Source organism: Lampris incognitus, chromosome 5 (genome assembly GCF_029633865.1).
Source record: "Lampris incognitus isolate fLamInc1 chromosome 5, fLamInc1.hap2, whole genome shotgun sequence".
Lineage (NCBI taxonomy): Eukaryota > Metazoa > Chordata > Actinopteri > Lampriformes > Lampridae > Lampris > Lampris incognitus.
This window is the reverse complement of record NC_079215.1, coordinates 64,237,508-64,253,392: the sequence shown is the minus strand read 5'-3', so window position 1 is coordinate 64,253,392 and position 15,885 is coordinate 64,237,508. Positions and strand designations below refer to the sequence as shown.

The following is a 15,885-nucleotide window of genomic DNA, read 5'->3' as shown; positions in this document are numbered from 1 at the left end:
TCAACAACACATCAAATATGTCCCATAGGGCCACATGCATTACCACTGCGGACTGCCAAGGAAGACTGTTTGCTAGTATAAATCCACACTAAACCAAAGCCGAAAGATAAAACACAACACAGTACACAATGAAAACTAGATTCATACAGAGGGTTTTTACACTCCATTTTTCCCCACTTGTTTTAAGATCTCTTATGCTATTACTGTGTAATTTGTTTTTTGTCATCACAACACTGCCCTCTAGGACACACAACAGTGCAATGATCAATTATGTGGGCAAACACCTTTGCGCATATGAGTGAGTATCAAGGCATTACAAATGCACTTGAGTTTGACATAAATCTGGCTTTAGAATAATAAGATACCATAGTAGTTGCAAGAAATTTTAAGTGTGAGAATTTGGCTGGTAAAGAGGAGCGAAACCTCAATCTTAACTGAGGTTTGTGCCTGGAAATAGCAAAGACTCTGAATTCCTTAAACAAAGCAACAAAAAAAAAGAGGCCGGCACAACAACGCCTTAAAGGAAGTATACAAGTCACATGATCACAGCCATGTCATAAGAACATCTCCTGAACTGGCTTAAACTTGCACCGATTTTGGCACTGGATGAAATTTCACTCAGTGCTTACCAGGCGGGTAACAAAATTGCAACAAATGGTGACAAACATCATGCAAAAGTAAAGAATACTGCTTGCCCCTCATGGTAAATCATCATCATCATCATCATCATCACCACCACCACCACCACCCCCCCAGGACATCACTACGATCATCGTCAACATCACAAACTTTGAATTGATGTTTCATGACCAATATCATCACTATCTACAAACTCACCTGAAGTGGAGGGCCCAGCAGGCATCTGGTGCTGGGGATGACGGGGAGGTTGATGAGGCTGAGGAAGATGTGGCATGGAGGGGGGTTGGAGCAGGCCCCTGGTTTGATCCAAGCCAGGCAGAGCAGACAGACTGGACCTTGGTGGGCCCCCTGGCAAAGAACCAGGGGTCGCTGCTGCCCCAACCCCAGCAATGGCAGGGTCAGTCCCTAGGATGAGCCTAGCCAAGGACTCTGCAAGGTCACCGCCACCTCCCCGGTCCTCCAGACCTGAAAGGAAAATAGTAGTCAAATCCTGATTCTTGTGTTTCTATGAATACCCTTACCATCACCTTAGGTGCCACAGTGGGTAGCACTGTTGCCTCACAGCAGGAAGGTCCTGGGTTCGAACCCTCCCAGGTCATCCTCTGTGTGGAGTTTGCATGTTCTCCGAGTCTTGCGGTGGGTTTTCTCCGGGTGCTCCAGTTTCCCCCACCATCAAAAAGACATGCATGTTAGGGTTAATACTCCTGTCTGTGCCCCTGACCAAGGCATGGCAAGAAGAACTGGAGTTGGTCCCTGGGTGCTGCATGGCAGCTGCCCACTGCTCCTAGCTACACTGTTAGGATGGGTTAAATGCAGAGCAGAATTTCCCCAAGGGGATTAATAAAGTATATCAAAATCAAAAATCAAATTAAAAAAAAATCTTGAGGGGTAGGGGGTGGGCAAACACACATCAGCAAAATGTTTTACCATTTTTTTGGTCCTGCCTGGCATTTGGCTTTTTGCCAACACTGTTCTGCTCTGAAATAAAAATCTAGCTGACGGGTGCCTGGTGAATCTTAAATTATAAAAGCTATTGTGGCTTGAGAGCAAAAAAAATTCCAGCAAAATATGGGATTTTATCACGGATTGTGATAAAAAGCACTCATGAAAAGTTCCATTCCATTCCATTATCTGAACCGCTCATCCTGCTCTCAGGGTCGCTGGAGCCTATTCCAGCAGTCACTGGGCGGCAGGCGGGGAAACACCCTGGACAGGCCATCACAGGGCCTCGTGAAAGGTTGATCATGGTGAATTTCCATTATCAGGATAATGTTAACGGGGATATTCATGAATATCCTCACGAGTGACTTAAAAAAGCTGTCTAGCTCTCTCTCTCTCTGCAGTGCATGCTGGGAGTTCCAGGTGAGTGTTAGTGGAGGTGGCGTTTGGCACAGAGTTTGGACTGAACTCTGTGTCTAACTTTAGATTTTCCATCTGTCTTTTCTGCACGACCGGGTCAGTGTTTCTTCTGTTTGTTGGCTGATTGGTGACTGTCCTGCTGTTTCTTGCTGGTTCTTTTATGGAGGAATGGCATCCTCCGAGACGCCACCTCCGTCCATCCGTCATGGGATCCAGATAGTCCTGTGGGAGCCCAGTGTGACAGTGGAGGAGGTTTTGTTGGCCACAGGAGAGCAAGCTGTCATTGTGATTACCTGCTGGATGTTGGAGAGTCTGATGTCCACACTAACACGGATTCTTTACAAAACGAACATTTTCCTCTACGTTTTGGCCTCTCATCCACACGCAAACGGCCTTTTAGGCCACTAAAACAGATTTTTTTTTTAAAATGGAGAGGGGAAAATATCCATTTAGAAAAATATCCATATACGTGAGGTCAATGCCTGAATCTGTCCTGGTTTGTTTTTCACTAAAAAGGATGTCCACCAAAACAAGGTGTGTCCTATCTGTAATGCAATAACATATTTGTTAAATGTAAGGTAGAGTGATTCCAGCATGTTTTAGTGTAATTTTTAAGCATACGTTTTAAGCATATTTAGATGATTATTGGGATAATATCAGGAATTCCAATTATTTTGGACAGGATAATTGTGACCTGAAATTTTCACATCGTCCCACCCCTACCTACCATTACTATTGTTGTGACAATCATTAAATGCAAAGACCAAGGCAACATGCAAAGAAGGAAAAAACTGGGCAAGCAGGAAAAGTGGGGTCTCTCATACTATGACCAATGAGATGTCTACTTAATGCTGCTAGGTCAAAAAAAAAAACACAAAAAAAACTCATGCTGGGCTTCTCATGTTGTCAAACACACAGATCACCCACCTGGTGGAGGCTGTGCGGAGGAAGAGGAGGAGGAGGAAGAGGAGAGGTTAAAGGCCGGGAGGGTGGACGGGACGGGAAGCTGGCCAGCAGGGGGAGGAAGATGTACGGAGGGTGCATCCCCTGCTCCTCTGATATCCGTTTCTCCTCCTATCCCCAAACTCAGCCCTGCCCCGATTCCATCCCGCTCATCAAGTTCAGCGAGACGCTTGTGCTCCTCCTGCCAGTCGTCATCTGGGGAGAAAAGGAGAAAGACGTTACGGTTGGTTAAGCTTGGCCTGACTGGTTGAAATGGAACTCTAAAAGATAATGCAGACATCTAGTCTCAACAGCAAAAGATGGAGACAAGCAAAATCTATCTAAATACATGGCTTTGAATTGTCACGTAATAATAATAATTTTAACAATAGAGCAGTTTTTAAGCAATAAGCACAAAGTGCTTTCCAGGGTGAAGAAATTCAAAACATGGGCAACATTAGAGAACAATTGCAAGTGGTAAATAATGAAATATATGAAAACTTATGCATATACATACACAAGTTCAAACAAGAATTAGGGACAATTGCAAGAGATACACACACCTACATAAACATAATACACACTATATACATACACAGCGAGAGACAAAACCAACAGCTCCTGAACCAAGAAACGTAAAGACGATCGGTTATTGGGAGAAGCCATTCTGTAATAGTGAGTTTTAAGACCAGATTAAAAAGCCACACAAGTCAGCTGACCTGATGCTCAGTGGAAAGCTATTCCAGAGCTGTGGAGCCAGTACTGCAAAGGCTCAATCAACCCCCCCCCCCCCGTTTTTTTCTCCCCAGTTGAATCTGGCCAACTACCCCATTCTCCCGAGCCATCCCAGTCTCTGCTCCACCCTCTCTGCCAACCCGGGAGGGTTGCAGACTACTATATGCCTCCTCTGATACATGTGGAGTTGCCAGCCACTCCTTTTTCCCTGACAGCGAGGAGTTTTGCCAGGGGAACGATCACGCTATTTCCCCCTGTTCCCCCTCGCCCATGAACAGGCACCCCAACCAAGCAGAGGTGGTGTTAATGCAGCGACCAGGACGCGACGACATCCGGCTTCCCACCCACAGACACGGCCATTTGTGTCTGTAGGGACGCCCAACCAAGCCTGAGGTAACATGTAACCCTTCTGTTTTCAACCTGCACTCTGAAATAGTTAAAAGACCCTGACTGGCAGACTTTGGGGCCTGTTCAGATGGTAAGATGTAAGGAGCTCAGTTATAGATTCCTGCGCCGCATCGTTCAGAGCCTGTATGGGATTAAAAGAATTTTAAAATGGATTCTAAAGAGACCGGAAGTCAGTGCAGTTAAGTCCGGACTGGTGTGATGTGTGAAAATCGCTTTGTTCTGGTCAATAGTGTAGCTGCTGAATTTTTAACAATTTGGAGCTGCTTCATGGATCGACTGTTCAGGCAAGTAAACAAGGCATTACAGTAATCGAGGAGGGAGGATATAACAGCATGTATAATTTTCTCTGTGTTAATGAAGAACAGAACTGATCTATTTTTGGAAATATTCATCAGTCGATAAAAACAAGACCGGATTACTTTTTTTTTTTACATGTTTCTCCAGGCTCAGGTTACACTCCAGGATAACACCCAGATTTTTTGCAGTTGACTTTATGTTGGGAGTGAGGGGGCTAAGGAGTAGTTGTAGTTGAACTGTCTTTTCAGAGTTAAGAAATATTGGGACATCCAGCTATTTATGTCAAATAGGCAGCTACGTAGTGAAGCTAATTTATTGGTGTCCTAAGGTTTAAATGAGAAGCACAGTTGTGTATCATCCGTGTAGCTATGGAAAGAGAAGTTGTGGTGATGGATTATCTGTCCCGGGGTTGAAATGTACAGGGGAAACAGAACAGGTCCCAAAATTGATCCTTGAGGTAATTCCATGTTTCGACTAAGCATTTGTGAGTTAAATTCACCAATAGAAACAAAACGTCCCTGTTGGCTATATACGAGGAAAACCAGTGCACAGCAGTTCCAGTAATACCCGCCCACTGTTTTGGTCTGTCAATAAGAACGGAACGGTCCATCGTATCAAAAGCTGCACTGAGGTCAGGCAATAATAACACAAAACATGTGCCAGAGTCAGCAGCCATCAGCAAATCATTTGTGACTTTGAGAGGGGCAGTTTCTGTACTGTATATCTTGTGGAAACCAGATAGAAACTTCTCAAAATATTGTGTGTCTGGCACCATCTTTTCTGGAATTTTTGAAACAAAAGGCAGCTTGGAAATTGGCTGAAAGAACATAGATGGACATTACTTTTTTTTAATTTCCCCCCCTTTTTGTTCCCAATTGTACTTGGCCAATTACCCCACTCTTCCAAGCTGTCCCAGTCGCTGCTCCACCCCCTCTGCCGAACCGGAAAGGGCTGCAGACTACAACATGCCTCCTCCAATACATGAGGAGTCACCAGCCACTTCTTTTCACCTGACAGTGAGGAGTTTCGCCAGGGGGATGTAGCACGTGGGAGGATCACGCTATTCCCCCCAGTTCCCCCTCCCCCCTGAACAGGCACCCCGACCAACCAGAGGAGGCGCTAGTGCAGCGACCAGGACACATACCTACATCCAGCTTCCCACCCACAGACACGGCCAACTGTGTCTGTAGGGACGCCCAACCAAGCCGGAGGTAACATGGGGATTCGAACTGGTGAGTGTTAGACCGCTATGCTACCCGGACAACCCTTGGCTGGAAATATTTTAAATTTGTGGGATCTTAACCGGCTGCCTTCAGCAGCGGTTGAACACAAGTCATTTCAAAAAGATCTGGTACAACTCCTGAGGTCAGAGAGCCATTAATGATGACCAGCAATGCAGGGCCAAGTGACTTTATTGCTTCTATAAGCAGTTTTGTTGGGATAATATCAAGGGGAATAGGGGGTGCCCCGGTGGCTCACCTGGTAGAGCACAAACTACATAAGGCTGAGTCCTTACTGCAGCAGCCTGGGTTCCAAGCTGGCCTGGGCCCTTTGCTGCATGTCATCCCCTCTCTCTCCTGCCTTTCCTGTCTCTCTCTCTACCATCGCTATCAAATAAAAGCGAAACATGGCAAAATATATAATAATAATAGTAATTTCAGTTATATAGCACTTTTCTAAAACAATGTTACAAAGTGATTCACCAAAAAAAAACAAAAAAAAACAGACAAGGCAAAAATTAGAGTAAGATCAAATAAGAGTAAAAATAAAAACAGTACAAATAAAAACAAATATCAAAAATTTGTAAAAGCTTTCATAAAAAGAAAAGTTTTAAGATGAGATTTGAAAGAAGCTAGAGACTTAGTTCGTCTTAGCTCAACAGGAAAAGAGTTCCATAGTGTGGGGGCTCTAACAGCAAAAGCCCCATCACCCTTTGAAACAAACCGAGACCTGAGAATAACTAGCAGGGCTCCGTCTGCAGACATTAATGGTCGAGGGGGGACGTACCAAGTCAATAAATCACAAATATATGAAGGAGCAAGACCATTTAAAGCCTTAAAAGAGAGCAGTAAAATTTTAAAATCAATTCAAAATATAAAAGGGAGCCAGTGTAGGGAGGCAAGCACAGGGGTGATATGATCATGCCTCCTTGTTCCAGTAATGAGCCGAGCAGCGACATTTTGTACCAACTGCAGACGGTGGAAGGAGCCCCTGCTAATACCAGAATAAAGTGCATTACAATAGTCAAGACGAGAATAGATAAAAGCATGTACAACTTTTTGCAGACCAGCAATTGATAAAAATGACCTAATTTTGGAGATTAGCTTGAGCTGGAAAAAGCGTGACTGAACAACATGTTTGATTTGATTATCAAAACTGAGGTTAGCATCGAATATTACCCCAAGATTCCTAGCAGCCTACTTAAGACTACCTGACAGACCACCAAGATTAGTAGCAAAAGGGCTGATGGAATTTTCGGGACCAAACAGAATAAGATAAGATACTTCACTGTCAATGTGTGCATACAACGAAATTTCATTTGGTGACTCTCACACCAGCAGCACTAGACAAGGTAAACGATTAAAAAACAAGATAAAAACAATGACAAACAATATTTAGTATAAATAAGTGAGGGAGAAAAAATAAGTGAGGTAGCAAAAATGATGATGAGATAATAACGCAGCGGCTAACCTCAGACTTATCATTAAATTTAAGAACATTTTTGGACATCAAGGATTTAATGTCAGAGAGGCAAGTTGTGACACTTGCTAGGGTGCTAGGATCTGTGGGTTTTACTGGCATGTATAACTGAGTGTCGTCAGCATAAAAATGGTAGAGCACATAGTGAATTTGAATGACCTGGCCAAGGGGCAGCATGTATATCGAAAAGAGAAGGGGGCCAATAACTGAGTCTTGAGGGACACCACAACTCAACTGAGCCACCAAGGATGTAGTTACCCAGAACAACAGAAAAAGTTCTGTTGGTGAGGTAAGAGCGTAATAAGCTAAGAGCTGAGCCCTTGATGCCAACTAAATGGAGTGCCATCCGAAAAAGCTTTGCAGTTTAACTCTTTGACTTGAGTCTTCATCTGTTTGAGAGTGGGTATGAATGTATTGGAGCAATAACCTCAACAGGGAATGTTATATTTTAGCTACATAGTTGGACTATAACTGAAGCATTAAGTTGTTTATCACAGTCAAATTTGCAAATATGTCGCCTGTTCGAATCCCCATGTTACCTCCGGCTTGGTCAGGCATCCCTACAGACACAATTGGCCATGTCTGTGGGTGGGAAGCCGGATGTGGGTATGTGTCCTGGTCACTGCACTAACGCCTCCTCTGGTCAGTCAGGGCGCCTGTTCAGGGGCAAGGGGGAACTGGGAGGAATAGCACGATCCTCCCACGTGCTACGTCCCCCTGGAGAAACTCCTCACTGTCAGGTGAAAAGAAGTGGCTGGCGACTCCAAATGTATTGGAGGAAGCATGTGGTAGTCCGCAGCCCTCCCTGGATCAGCAGAGGGGGTGGAGCAGCGACCGGGATGGCTCGGAAAATAGGGTAATTGGCCAAATACAATTAGGGAGGAAAAGGGGAAAAGAAAAAAAATGCAAATATGGACACAAATCTAATATAATTAACGTATTGGATCATTACACTTCTGCAAGTTCTAGAAGTTGTACAAGCAATGTTCTCGAGGTAACCAATCACTGTTAGGCAGAATCGGAGATGGATACATTATTCAAACATAAGAAGAACAGTTAACCATCAAGATGCTAGAGTACGCCAAATTGGCTAGAAAACCATTTCAAAACCACTAGTTCCAGGTAGACAATGGAAGGTTTATTGGAATTAGCTTTCATGTCTATGTGAAGCTTTATTTAACCTGAAATCCAAAAACTCACTCTTTTACAACTTGCACATTTCATAATTATTTGGTAATGCTGAGTGAAGTTTGTTCAAAGAAGAAGAAACTCATCACTGTACATACATACATACATACAATGAAAATCATTCTCTGCATTCAACCCATCCTCTATACACACACTAGGGCTGGACCCAAATATTCAACTATTTGGATAATCGTTCATTGGGTAGGTATTCGGTTTTCAATTTTGGGATTTGGATTTGCGTTTTGGTTTTGGTTTTGGTTTTTTGCTAAATGTAGGCTATCCATAGAGGCTAACTGCAAAATATATTTTTTCAGCATATTCTTGTACTATATTTATACTTTTTAGTTGCACTGCTAAAATATGACAATATATACCATCTTGGGTTGGGCATACGACATTCCTCTCCCTCACAGCAGTGAACACCACCTCACCTTGGCCGTTAAAAGGAGGATAAAATGCTGAAGACCTCAGCTGTGCTGCTGTTATTATACTTGCGTTACCTTGTTCTATTTATTACAGTTCGTTCACTTATTTTTTCATCATTTACTGTCAGTAATTGGTAAAAATAATAATTGTATTTCTGAGTGATTTGTGATTTCTTTGTCAGAAAAATGTCCGAGTATTACAGCCTAATGTTACAGCTATCTTAACAAAAAGTATTGTTGTTATAACAGAAATATGTGTGTTTTGTATCTACGTTTGAGTCTTGTTAGGTTCCGGTTGTAAAAGGTTAAAGACTTAGGCTTAATAGCTGACAGAATTTGGAACTGGAGTTGGACCCTGGGCACTGCACTGCGGCTGCTCCTAGTGTATAGGAAGGGCTAAATGCAGAGGACAAATTTCGTTTCAATGTATGCAAGGACTAAGAAATGACAATAAAGAAATTATAAATATAAATCTTGTAAATACAAATCTTAAATCTTGAATTTCTTGGCGCTAGTATGCCGTTTTTGCACTTCTATTTCACAGCGCTTTGTCGGGCGTTGTCTCGGATTCTGAGCCTATTATTATGAGCATTTATGTAGGCCTATTTATCCATGATAAGAAAAATTGTCACAAGCCGTTATGTCACAAAAAGTGTATAGGTAAGACCTCATTCAACCAAACCCCTTGGGATTGCAAACATGCAACAATACTGTAGAATAACAGAATCCTTAAAAATGGATGCCTTTAATTAAACTGAAAGACACGTGTTGCAGCGCTATGCTGTCCATCTGAGCCGAGAACAGAGAAATGTCTAACTGAGTCCTTCCCAAGTCACCGCCTCCCCCCCCCAAAAAAGGCTATATGGGACAGCTCTACTAGAAACAGTTGGCAGCCGCAGTGCAGCTCTTGGGGACCAACTCCAGTTCCTTGTCATCGCCTTGTTCAGGGGGGCAGGCAGGAGTATTCACCTTTAACATGAACCTTTGATGGTGGGAGAAAACCGAAGCACCAGAAGAAACCCACGCAGACACAGAGAGAACATACAAACTGCACTCAGAAAGGATCTGGGATGGCCTGGGTTTTGAACCCAGGACCTTCTTGCTGTGTGGCAACAGTGCTAACCACTGGGCCACCGTGCTAGCCAGTGAGTGCCTGTGTGAATGTGCATGTGACTCACCGATGGCCCCTGCACCAAAGGTGTCATCGTTGAACTGATCGATGTCATCCTCCTCTTCTACCAGTCCCTCCTCTTCCTCCTCCAAAGTACAGTCTTCATCAAGGGACTGGAATTGGGAGAGGCCACGGGCAAGAGGAGAAGGTGACAGAAGACGGAGGGAAGGGGGTATGGAGAAAAGAAGGGCGAGTGGTGAGGGAAAGTGGTAAAAGCGGAAGAAGGGGAGAGGACATGCAGGGCATTAAGGGAGGCATGTTGAGAAGTGTTGTTGACAGGACAGCATTGGGTAGGGGAGGGGATATGGAGAGCAAGAGAAAAAGATAGATATTGGAGGGGTGGGGGTAGAAATAGATGTGAGATGGAATAAAAAAATGGATGGAAGGAGGGCAATACAAGAGGCCATTGGAGAGATGGTGAAAGTGATAAAGGAGAGATAGAGGGGAGGAAGAGAATGAGTACATTCTTGCTAAATGACAACAGTTAAAGAAGTTAAGAATTAAACAAGGTCCAACAACATGACAGCCAGTTTTCTTCAGCATAATAAGCAGATTAAATCGGTTAATGTACACTGTCCCTTCCCAAACAAACGTTTAAAAAAACAAAACAAAAAAAACAACAGCAACATGACTGATGTTCAGCAAAAGCTGGATTTACACAGCCAAAAACCAATTTTGTATAGTGATCAAATTCATTCAGTCTTAACAGATCAACAGTCTATGTAAAACTGCTCAGCGATGACGGCTTAGAGACGCTGTCTCGTCATCGTTACTCTGACATCCATGGAAAGTCAGAGGCACACCGCTTGAATAAAAACTATATTTACAAGTAACTCAATCACAACACAAAGACATTAAGTTGAATGTCAAAAATTAGAATGTGGCACATTTCAGAGAGGTCTGACAACCACTTTGTGCACATCTGATGCTTCAGAGAGAAACCAGCAGGTGCATCAGACAGAAAATCTGCTGAATAATTTCATGTGGCGAGAGGGAAGGCATAGCATTTAACAAACAACAACCCAACATATACCCAAGCTTTTTTTGTTCAAAGAATGCTTAAATATCCTACTACACATGGTTCATGACTTCTATGACAGAATGTCATGCTGATGTTCCATTTGGCAAGGCATGCTCCTACTCCTTCTCATGTCACATTTACTCATTTGGCAGACGCTTTTATCCAGAGCAACTTACAACAGAGTAGGGAATTAGCTGATGATTGGATTGATAACAACTAGTATGATAGCGCATGGTTTCCGCTAGTGTGTTGCAAGCCCAGCAACACGCTGGGTCTAAGTTGACCCCCTGCCAGGCCTAAGCATCTGGGATTTTTCCCCCCTTTTATCTATTTCTAAGATTTTTTATTTTTAACTACAGTTACAGTGTGGTGGCTTGGTTGGAAACGGAGAGATGCAATGGTTGGAAAGCTCACCAACAACATCTGTTGGTTAAAACCTGAACGCACTATAGGAAAGCAGCAGGTCTGAGATCTCTACCTTCTTTGAACGTCGAGTGACGTTCAACACTTGACGCTTTCAACTATCACAAGCAAACATCAGCTTTTTTTGTAGAGTGCAAAAACTTGGATATTATTTATTATTGTCATTGAAATGTGCCCAGCATTCCAAGGCTGTAAGAATCAGTAGTCAAGCAGGACTCTTTTTCAAGTTTTTTGTAACATGAAAAAACGTTGATATTTATTTTAATTTCTTTTGTTGTTGTTGAAAACACAGCATTCCAAGACTGTACATTCTCAAGATTCTTTAGACCACTATGGTTAGTAGTTAAGACTCTGCTGTAGTTGATTTTTTTTAAAATGTGTGAATAAATGACTCACTTATAACAACACATTAAATAATCACATTTTCAAATCTCCAGTCAGATTTTAGCACTGACTTAATGTAGGGCCCCTATGGAATCTGTGTTACAGCCTTTTAAAATTCTCAATTCCACGATTCCATCCCTGATTCTGTTATCATAGAAACTATATGGCCCTACCTTAATGCTGCCATCAGTCTGTCACTAGCCTGCGCCGGGCCCCTGTCAAAAAAGACACTTGCCACCGGGCCTAACAAATATTCTGAGAGGAAACCCTGTAGGGCACTACAAAGAAATCATGTCATAGCAGTATAATATGGAGTAGTAGTGTATTTGCTAAATAATATCAAAGCCAACACTGCATGTCGAGGGTATTCCAAGAATGCCTTTAATCATCAAGAGGTGGTGAATAGGAGAATAGGATTCTCCTATTCACCACCTGTGTGTGATTCTCCTATATTTGTAGATTTTAAACTGCCACAAAGCAGTTTAACAGGCAAATTATTATCAAAACATAAATGCCAAGTTCTGGTGTTTGAGTAAGTAACGGCACAATAGTAATACCTGACACCAGCTGCAGTATTAGATGATTTATAACCGGTTGCAGAGTGTTCTTACCTAACACTTGAATAGAACAGCCACTCTAATACTGCTAAGAGTTGTGGTGAGCGTTGCCCATCTATCCTCAATTTCTACTACCAAACCTGAGCTGTTAAAAGTGGGTTTTAGAGAAAGGCATTGGCCCTGTAGTCCCTACTGGGACCTTTGCAGGTTTCCTTGGCTGAGGTTTACAACACTGTCTATCACTATCTGTTCAAGCAACTTAACAATAGAGAAACAGTCGCTATGAAGATCTCAACCGACTCTGGCCCATGAGGTCGCACTTCGGATGTCGTAATCGAGCCGCGATGGTGAGATCTGATGTCGGATGTCCCGGCCAGGGAGCCAGCGTTGTGCCAAAATCACACGGCACAGCCCGCTAGCCACGACGCTAGCTAAACCAAGCTAACCCTGATGGTCCGAAAGTGACAGCGCTGGCTAAGCTAACGCTGACAACGGCACAGCCCGCTAGCCGCGATGCTAGCCGCGACGCTAGCTAAACCAAGCTAACCCTGATGGTCCGAAAGTGACAGCGCTGGCTAAGCTAACGCTGACAACGGGACAGCCCGCTAGCCGCGACGCTAGCTAAACCAAGCTAACCCTGATAGTCGGAAAGTGACAGCGCTGGCTAAGCTAACGCTGACAACGGGACAGCCCGCTAGCCGCGACGCTAGCTAAACCAAGCTAACCCTGATAGTCCGAAAGTGACAGCGCTGGCTAAAGCTAACGCCGACAACGGCACAGCCCGCTAGCCGCGACGCTAGCTAAACCAAGCTAACCCTGACAACGGCACAGCCCGCTAGCCGCGGTGACGGCTAAGCTAACGCTAACGTTACATCACCCGGGACAGCAAGTTGTTTCTACTTTTTAACGGGCGGGGGGTTGTCGCTGAAATCCACTAAAAACGGCCGCGGTCAACTTCTTTGTTATTTTTTTGTGGTGACCCGTTTATCAAAACGTAAACGGGAACGTCCCCGGCCGCGTCGACAACAACACCCCTTACTCCCGTGTCCTCGGCCCCGCGGCCCGCGGTAGGTGACCAGGCAAGTCCGGGGCTCGGCAGGGCCGCTGATTGATTTTGGGAAATCCTATCAACTATAGACCGGCGGGGGCGGGCGGGCAGGAGGGGGAGAAAAAGTACAATAACAATCCTCAACGTCGCCCTGACCTAGACGCAACGAGGCGAACCGCTTGACACGGTATAGGCCCCCTGGACTGGTCAGGGCTACGCGGGTCTGCGCTCACCTGAAATCGGAACATCGGTCTGCGGCCTCTCGGCAGAACGGCGCGTCTGCGGAGTGAGCGGCGGCGGCGAGACGGCGCGCACTTTAAAGCGGCGGGGGGCGGGTGGGGGGTGGGTGGTCGGACTAGAGCGCGCAGAGTTACCGCACCGCGCGAGAGACCAGGTTCCAGGGGTGTGATGCACCAGGGTCAGAATCACGTTTATTGGCCGTGTGGCGTTGCACCAACACGGGATCTGACTCCCGGCTTGCTCCCCCCGTTTTCGGGAGTCGCCACGGTTTCCATCAGTACCATGTGAGGGCGCAGCGCCAACGGTGGCCGCCGTTGTTAACCGGGGGGCCTCGGCCGACCCAGGGGTGCCGGAACGGGGGGGGGGCACTTTTACCCTCTTTCCACATTTTTTTTTAAAGCCGGGAATCCCTGCACCCCCCCCCCGCTAATGCGCCTATATTGCAACACTTACGGTAAAAAAATAAATCAGGAAGAATATTCACATTTTAATCCAATCCATGGGTACATTGTAGCCTTGCGTAGCAACCAATAAAACGACGAGTGTTGGCGATGTTTGAGCCGTTAATTAGCCTAACATCAGCTCTGCTAGCTGTCAACGTTGCGAACACGTGCTTCTGCAAAAATGCCAAAAGAACCAGCGAATAAGAAAGTCAAATGCAGCCAAACAACACTAACCTTTAACAGTAGCCCACAACGCCATTGGAGCCAGACCCCCCCCCCCCCAAATCGAGAACCAGCGCAGCCAGAACCCCGACGCAGCGCAGCTCCAGGGCCGGGACTGCTGAGGCTGTTGAAACCGCCAGCACGGAACCGAAACAGGCTAGTGCTAGCGCAGACTACGTTAGCCCCTAGCTAACGGGTCTGACCCTTTAGCCGAGCGGTTAGTGATGTCGCCTTGTGATGCAGTACACCCGTATCGAATCCCGCACCGGGCAAGAAAATAACTGGTTACATTGTCTTGTAAACTCCTAGTTTAGGCTAACGGGACAAGAAATATTTGTATCCACATGCACTAGCCGGCTTATGTTTGAATTATAGCGCTACCCCGTGGGCAGGCGGCAAAAAGAGTGGGAGTTCAAAACTGGATACAATCGCTACACTATGAAAGTCCGTGACATTCAAGCCCTTACCAAAGGAGTTCACACAGTGATGATCAAGCCTGTCACCGCCAGGTTCACGTCTCCGTATTTCGCATGCTGTGTTCGAGTCAACCCGGAAGTCGAGGTTTTCCTTCCTCCCACTGGAAAACGTACAACAGAACGCCACAGACAAATCCATCTACCTCAACGCCATTCAGAAGCAGTCGTCTGACGTCTGACAACAATGGCAGCACCCTAGGAGGCGCACAGTGTAAATGGTGAACCATCAACTAAAAGGCAATGTTAAGTATAGTTGCCAGTATATTTAATTAAAATAATATCATATAGTAAAACCTGGTTTGCATGTAGATGTCAAAATATGATGCCAATATTATCAGGTAGCTGGCTAGGGTAATCTCTGCAAGTTATCTTCTCTGCACAAAGGTTATTACTCTGTTTTGTTTGTTTGTCCGTCCGGACGGATGGACTGACCCTCCGTGCGGACTCATCCTCATAATTGTGGACGTAACTTGATATGTACAACTTGAAACTTTTCACCCGTTTGCTGGTAGGTGCAGGTGAAAGTCTGTCGACAATTCTGTGCATGTCGTTGACATGTTATCCATGGTGAATCTTGCGGGCATCGCGAAAAATGTGCCATTGGCAATAGCACGCGCCAACAAACAGGAAACTGGTATGACCGCTGCAGTAGAAACCGGAAGTCAGTGGACTACTGTTATACACAGGGAGGATTTGAAATTTCAACTGGAAAAGTCTGACCTCGGACTTTAAATGGGGCCCTGTGATATACTGGCGGCCTGTCCAGGGTGTCCCCCCGCCTGCCGCCCAGTGACTGCTGGGATAGGCTCCAGCATCCCCCACGACCCTGAGACCAGGATAAGCGGTTGGATAATGGATGGATGGATGGATGGATGGATGGATGGATGGATGGACTGCAGCAGCAGTGTACCGGAGTTTCAGTACTGCATTCCAGACAACTCGGAAGTAAGATTTTCCAAACTCCTACTAGAAAAAGTGCAATGGAACGCCACTTAAAAGTCGGAGTTCCTACTTGTAAACTCAGGGCAAATCCATCCACCCCGACGTCATGGAGAAGAAGTTTGCAGATGACACAACCATCATTGGCCTTATCCAGGGTGGTGACAGGTGTGCATATAGACAGGAAGTTGATCAGCTGGCCCTCTGGTGAGGCCATGACAACCCGGAGCTGAACATGCTCAGAACAGTGGAGATAATAATAATAATA

The 15,885-nt window shown here is 45.1% G+C and overlaps 1 protein-coding gene across 2 annotated transcripts in view; it reads right to left on the bottom strand.

Moving 5' to 3' along the window:
- patl1 (PAT1 homolog 1, processing body mRNA decay factor) overlaps positions 1–13,617 on the bottom strand; it is a 51,490-nt gene extending 37,873 nt beyond the window's left edge. For both annotated transcript variants that reach the window (XM_056279885.1, XM_056279886.1), the window contains exons 1-4: positions 13,531–13,617; positions 9,872–9,977; positions 2,926–3,156; positions 838–1,104 (exon numbers count right to left, since the gene is read on the bottom strand). In XM_056279885.1, coding sequence (XP_056135860.1) covers positions 838–1,104; positions 2,926–3,156; positions 9,872–9,977; positions 13,531–13,545 — 619 coding nt within the window. In that variant the 5' untranslated portion in view covers positions 13,546–13,617. The remainder of the gene's footprint in view (positions 1–837; positions 1,105–2,925; positions 3,157–9,871; positions 9,978–13,530) is intronic.
- Positions 13,618–15,885: the final 2,268 nt, after the last annotated feature.